The 7093-nt window shown below is 42.9% G+C and overlaps 1 protein-coding gene across 1 annotated transcript; it reads right to left on the bottom strand.

The window, feature by feature from the left end:
- Window positions 1-4185: 4185 nt before the first annotated feature.
- On the bottom strand, window positions 4186-4641 carry LOC136322222 (putative per-hexamer repeat protein 5). Its single transcript, XM_066254349.1, has one exon. It carries the CDS (start codon window positions 4639-4641, stop codon window positions 4186-4188), a length of 456 nt encoding a protein of 151 aa, XP_066110446.1.
- Window positions 4642-7093: the final 2452 nt, after the last annotated feature.

Here is a 7093-nt window from a genome sequence, read left to right as displayed (position 1 = left end):
TTCCATGTGGACAGCGCCACCTTTAACAAAGTGAGCATAATATATTTTATCTGCCCAACAAGACCCAATGGGTGCTGGATGCTCTGATTGTGGCTAATGGGGAAATCTTCCTAAGTTATGTAGCATATTAGACCAGATGCATGAGATAGGTTTCTAGAAGGCACTAATAATGGCCAGATAACTCAGTTTGTGGGAGCATAGTTTCAATACACCAATGTAGCATGTTTAATCCCTGGTTGAGGCACATACAAGAAGCAACCCATGATGCATTAATAGGTGGAACAAGTCAATGTTTCTCTCATCCTTCCTTTTTCTCTCTTTCTAAAAAAAAAAAACAAAAACAAAAACCCCCAACAATACCATAAACACAAAAGAATGGATCTAAGATTAGAATATTAGGCTCCTTACAGAATGACAGGGAAGACATCTGCTAGCAAAGGTCTTCATGGTGCCTGTAAGTCACTACACAGACACAAGGGGTATGGACAGGCACACAGAGGCAAAGGAAGTGAGCTGTCTTAGGTAGCTGAGAGGGGTCTACGGGAGGGCAGCCCTGAACCCCATCCACAGGCAACATGGTAGGGCTTTCTGCCATTGTTGAGCAAAATAATGAGTGTAGCTGTTAGAGTAAAACTTAGTTTACAAAAATAGGTAATGGTGAGCTTATGGGCCTTAGTATTCCACCCCAGTATAGAGGTTAAAAGGGGGGAGGGCATATTTGCACAAGGAATATAGTCAATATCATTATAATATCTTTGGACTATGAGACTTATCCTAGTGATCTCACGGTAAGATATATAAATGTCAAATCACTATGCTATACACCTGAAACTAATATAATATTGTATACCAACTATAATATAATAAAAAAAATTAATGGGCTTTGGAAACAGACAGATGAGTTCAAATCCTAACCCTAATAACTAGTACAAGACATATTGTCTTACGAAGGTTCATTAACCTCTCTAATCCTCATTTCTCTAAACATAAAATGGGATTAGTAATTTCTACCTTTCATATACTGACAAGGCTGAGGTGAGATTAAGTATAAAGACTTTGCCCTGGCCAGATAGCTTAGTTGGTTAGAGCATCATCCTGAAGGGCTGAGGTTGGGGGTTCGACCCTAGGTCAGGGCATGTACAGGAACAGATTGATGTGCCTCTCTCTCTCTCTCTCCCCCCCTTCCTCTGTCTCTAATATCAATAAAATAAATTATATATATATATATTTTTTTTTTTTTACTTTTTCTTGAGCCAGCAATGTTTAACAAATGTGGGCATCAGTACATACTTGCTGATGGCTGGCTTGATTGATCATATGGCAGATCCCCAAAAGGTAGGCTATGAGTCAGGATATTTCTGGGATCCATATTCTTAAAGTGATGAGATGAAACATATTTGGAATGTTGTGTGAAGTTTGGAAGTCACTAAAGTGATTTGAAGATTTTTCTGTTTCCGTTAGAACACCTTTGTTATAAGCAACATAAATGTCCTGGCTAATTGGAGCAAAAGGATATTTTTGCTGGGAGAATATGGTGCAGTTCAGAAGTCTCAAAGAAAATCAGAGAATTAGGTTTAAAATGGATGAGGAAGCTAAGGGAAGCCACAAAAGCAGGAATTTCACATCAGGCTTGACCTGGCAGCTAGAAAACTCTGCTTCTTCTGTATTAGAACCTTTTGTTCAATATGCACAGTCCCATGTAGAATTTGGCCTGGATGAGCCCTTCACTGTTAGAAAGTAGGAAGAGGAAGGATCTTGAGCAAGGATTTTCCAAAAGACCCATTGACTCTCTTGGTGGAAGAGCCAGCACCTGGATGAGTAAGATTGGATTATGGCCACAGTCAGGACTTATGAAGAGAAAGTTCTCAGACTCATGGAAAGGCATCAGGATTATTGGGCTGAAAGGCCCCTTGCCCATCTACTAAGGGTTTCTCAGTCTCAGCACTATTGATATTTGGGGTAGAGTAAATTTTATTGTGCATTGTAGAACGTTTAGCAGAATCCTGGTCTCTACTAAGTAGATATCAGTGGAATGCTCCCTCTCCCCTTCCCATATCCTCAGAATGGGGCAAGGAGGGGGTGGCAAACTCAGCCCAACTCGAGAACTGTAGGACTGGGGGGGCTCTGCGTGCTCAGTGTTCCTGGTCTGGTCTTTTGTAACCATTCCCTCAAGGATTTGGTTGGTCTTGAGGCAGACTCAATTTAGTACTTGGGATCCACTCTGTTTCCTGAGTAGATCCCCTATTATTGTTACCCCAAAATATTTTAACAAACATTTTAATACGACAATTTCTAAACATCCTCAAGTTCAGGTGAGACTTACCTTCCCAGTGGTCTAGACGTTCAAAGGTGATACATGAATAGATGACTGAGTAAATATATGAATACAGAAGAGAGAAAGAAACATAATTTTATTCTGTTTGCACAGTAGCTGTAGTAGTTCTTTCTTTTTGCTCAACCCCCATCCAATGCCATTCTTCCTTTGTGATTTCTTTTAAGGAATTACCTCCTTCTTTTCTATGGGTTATGCAGTCATGGTGGGCTGGTGAAACCAGGTCCTGCTTTCCTACTAAGGAAGCCCATAGTCCCTGTTTTACTTGTGGGTTTTGTTTTGTTTTTTTTGGGGTTTTTTTTTTTTTTTTTTGCTTTTTTTCTTACATTGCCATACATCCTACTGGCATTTCACTGAAGCTCAACTGGTTAGAATTTTTCTCTAGCGGTTTAAGTGCTAAAGGGGCAAAGAAGAGAAAAGGGCAGGAAAAAAAAGAGGAATGGACAACTATGGAAGGCTGGCTTCCAGAAGGACTTAGCATCTGCTTCATCTTCCTCACCGCCTGGGAGAGGCAAATGGGGTCAGCATCATGAGGTGACTTTCCTAAAGTTGCTCTATAAGGAGAACGGGGCTGATGGAACCTTTGCAAAAGAAAAGAAAGGGAAAAAGAGATAAAGAAAAGCAGAAGAGGGGGAGGGAACCAGGCAAGAAGGAAGAGAAGGTGTTGCTCATGAAAGGCAGCTGTGCGGCTTCACCCACCCATGACCAGAACTTAGTTTGCTTGCCAGACCTCTGCATTCTGTAGAAAGTGAGTTACTTGGGGCTTTGCCAACTCACTGATGTTTCCTTAGTTATGTCCTTTGGAAATATGTGAGGCTTGACTTCTGGGCAATAGCTTCCCCTTTAAAACAATAACTGCCACTATGATTATCGCTACTTGTTACTAAGCTCTATGTGCCTTGGGCTGTTAGACTACTGCATTTATTTTCTCAGTCATTGATTCCTCCCAGAAAGCCAATGAGATAGGTGATAGTATTGTCCCTGTTTCATAGATGAAAATATTGAGATTCAGTGATGTTATCTTGCACAAGATTAGAAATGGGATTTGAACTGAGGTCTGACTAACTGCAAGGCCTCTGACTGCAGACAGTGGGGGCTTTCCAGCCTAGAGCCTCCTAGCTCCCGGCCCTGGAAAAACAGAGGAGAGGATGTGAGAGTTCCCCACATCCTAGTCCAGCTCAGACCCACTCAGATCTCTATGCCTTCAGCTTTTCCAGCAGGACTTAACTTTTTGAACCTGATTTTGATCTGGCATTGGAAATGCAGAGCTGTCTCCTGATGAAACCATCCCACTCTCCATCTGGTGAATTAACTTGCTTTCATCTCCTTCTCCCTCCCTTGGCCTATGGGTCAGCAGGCTACTTGATAGCACCTTGGCCAGAGAATCAATGGATAAGGAAAGGAAAAGGAGGAAAACTTAGCTCAACTCTTGTTACCTGAGGCGGTAGCTGAAACCAATGCCCACAAAGGGAGTTTTGTATTTCCCATGAATTTAAAATGTCCCTGTCACTTGTGCTACCAAACGTCCTACATTGTTGATCCAGAAGAGAATGGAATCATTGTGTAAGGAGGACAATTTAGAAGAAACTACTTCACAGCACACAGTTGTATAATAAAACTCACCTCCAAGGAGTTAATAATTGCTTAGGTGTTTCTTTGTAGCCCTCGCCTCATTTGGGGTTTGGGACAGGAGAAGAGCTGCTAAAAAACTCAAGACCGTTAGGAGGTCCCAGTCATGCCCCCACTCTCTGTGAGGGTCCCAGTCATGCCCCCACTCTCTGTGAGGGTCCCAGTCATGCCCCCACTCTCTGTGCGGGTCCCAGTCATGCCCCCACTCTCTGTGAGGGTCCCAGTCATGCCCCCACTCTCTGTGTGTGAGTCCCAGTCATGCCCCCACTCTCTGTGCGGGTCCCAGTCATGCCCCCACTCTCTGTGAGGGTCCCAGTCATGCCCCCACTCTCTGTGAGGGCCCCAGTCATGCCCCCACTCTCTGTGAGGGTCCCAGTCATGCCTCCACTCTCTGTGTGGGTCCCAGTCATGCCCTCACTCTCTGTGTGGGTCCCAGTCATGCCTCCACTCTCTGTGAGGGTCCCAGTCATGCCCCCACTCTCTGTGTGGGTCCCAGTCATGCCTCCACTCTCTGTGAGGGTCCCAATCATGCCCCTACTCTCTGTGTGGGTCCCAGTCATGCCCCCACTCTCTGTGCAGGTCCCAGTCATGCCCCCACTCTCTGTGTGGGTCCCAGTCATGCCCCCACTCTCTATGTGGGTCCCAGTCATGCCTCCACTCTCTGTGCAGGTCCCAGTCATGCCCCCACTCTCTGTGTGTGGGTTCCAGTCATGCCCCCACTCTCTGTGAGGGTCCCAATCATGCCCCCACTCTCTGTGTGGGTCCCAGTCATGCCCCCACTCTCTGTGCAGGTCCCAGTCATGCCCCCACTCTCTGTGCGGGTTCCAGTCATGCCCCCACTCTCTGTGTGAGTCCCAGTGATGCCTCCACTCTCTGTGAGGGTCCCAGTCATGCCCCCACTCTCTGTGTGGCTTCCTTATTCGTCATCCTAGGCTGGTTTGTTTGTTTGTTTTTGTTTTGTTTTTCTGTAAGTCATTTCTAGTCCTGGTCAGGGAACTTACAAACTTGTTTTTAAAACTGAGATGTCTGTATGTCAGAAAAGTTCTGATAAATTATAAGCAGCTACCTAGCTAATATTGGGTTCTGACAAGCTTGGTCTTGGGAAGATGTTTTCTGGTGAACTTGACCATGAAGCTTTGGAGGAAAAAGTGGCCTTTCCCATCAAAGGTATAACCAGTGTCTTTTCAAAACCAATTTTTCCTTTATTTCTTTCTCTTTTCTTCTTTCTCCATCCTTTCTGTTTCTCGTCTCTTCCTTTCCTTTTTTTTAATCCCTCCCACACAAAAAGAGGGGAGCCACCTTGTTTAAAAAATACTGTACCGACTTGCAATGTTGAAGTTCAGCAAAGCTTTGCTTATAAGTGGAGGGGCGATTCTGTCCTTGCTGAGAGGAGTAATCCTGTTTTATTTCTGATGTTGAAAGTGAAACAAGAAGATGAAGTTTCTAATTCTGATTTAACTTCTTTTCTCAAGCTATTCTTCTTAGAAGCTTCTTTAATGTCAAAGAGAATTACATTTTCTACTCTCGTCTCTCCTTGTCGTCTTCTTTTCCTAAGATTTTCAGGAATGGAGGGTGTTCATTATTTTCAACCTCAAATAAATGCACAGAGAAGACTATAGTGAATCTTCTACACTGGGAAAATTTAAAGCTAGCCAAAGTAAGGCAATAAAAAAGTTAAATAGCAAACACAGAGGTTTGCTATTTAATTCACAGAGTAAAAACAAGATTCTCATGTTTGGATTCTTGATAATAAAGACATCTCAGTTATGAACTGACATATAAATTAATAAGACTTTCATCTTTTGGTGGCTCCATCTCTGGCCCAGCCCCTAAAATCTGTCTTTGTGGTTTCTTCCTTGCCATACAGATTCATGAACATAGAAAGGCCGTGCATGGAAGGCAGATGAAGCATGAGGTTTCAGCAACGCCTCATAACCAGGCTTTCAGAAAAGCCAGTGGACGCACAAGGTTGGTGACATTCTAGGGGAGCTGCAGTTAGGCTCACAGGAGGGAATAGAGGAACGAGGAAGAGCAGGGAAAACCCGTTTACTCACCCAGCCAGGGCACAACGTCAGTGTCAAGCTAGGGCGCCAGAATCTTTAGTGATCTAGGCTAGACCAGAGCTTCCCAAACTTGGAATGGCCCCCCCACCCCAGGGAGCTTATTGAACAACCTGTGCTGTCATACAAGGTCCTGTGGGTAGAAGAGTCCTGAGCTTGGTTTAATGCTCTATTGTCACCTTCTTGAAATCCTTGATGACTTTACATTTGAACTTGTGGTGTGTAAGTAAAGTCTGATAGGACAATATAGTCAGCAAGTAAATAGAGGCACAGATGGAGTCCTGTATGAATGTGTACGCCCCTCGTCTCTTGCTGTCCATTTGCGGATAGTGTTCAAGATGCCCCATAAGTACAAAATTCTGATGGAAACTTATCAAGGCTTAAGGCAAGTTCAGGGTAATGTGTTATGTTTATGATTAGAAAGGCTGAGGGCTCTGACAACCTTGAAACCAGAGCTTGCTATGGCACAGGAGGATGGAGATGATATTCAAAAAAATATGAACAAGGAGCCCTCTCATCTGTTCTTTATTACCTTTCTTTATTAGGCTATCGCTTATGCTGAAAATGATGCCATAGAAAGACAAGTTCTATTTCTTTTTAGTTTTTCCTTAATCCATTAGGAAAGAGAATATAGAGCTTGCTGGTAGAATGTGAGCTTATAAAGAAGTAAAATAAAAATAATTGAGTTGTGTTTTTCAACATTTCCACTCTTCTAGTAAGAACAAAATACATGTGTGCACAAGTGACAAAATACAGATTGTGTAATTTTGATGATTTCACATGAGTTAAATTCACATGTCCGTTTAAAACCGGTATTACATGATAAAAAGGTAAGTAGCAAATCCATGCTAGTAATTTAAAATTTTAATATTTTTACTTAATATGACATTAAATAGCAATGATGAAATACCCCAAGTTGAGAGGCTGAAGAGAAAATAAAAGCTTTATAGTTAGTACCTTCAGTGGTACTTTTTTCTCGCTTTTTGAACAAGGGCCAATATTTTTATTTTGTACTGAGCCACACAAATTATAGAGCTGGACCTGCTCCTAGATGATGCTAGCATTCCTAATC

Source organism: Saccopteryx bilineata, chromosome 2 (genome assembly GCF_036850765.1).
Source record: "Saccopteryx bilineata isolate mSacBil1 chromosome 2, mSacBil1_pri_phased_curated, whole genome shotgun sequence".
NCBI lineage: Eukaryota > Metazoa > Chordata > Mammalia > Chiroptera > Emballonuridae > Saccopteryx > Saccopteryx bilineata.
This window is presented reverse-complemented; position numbering and strand designations above follow the sequence as displayed.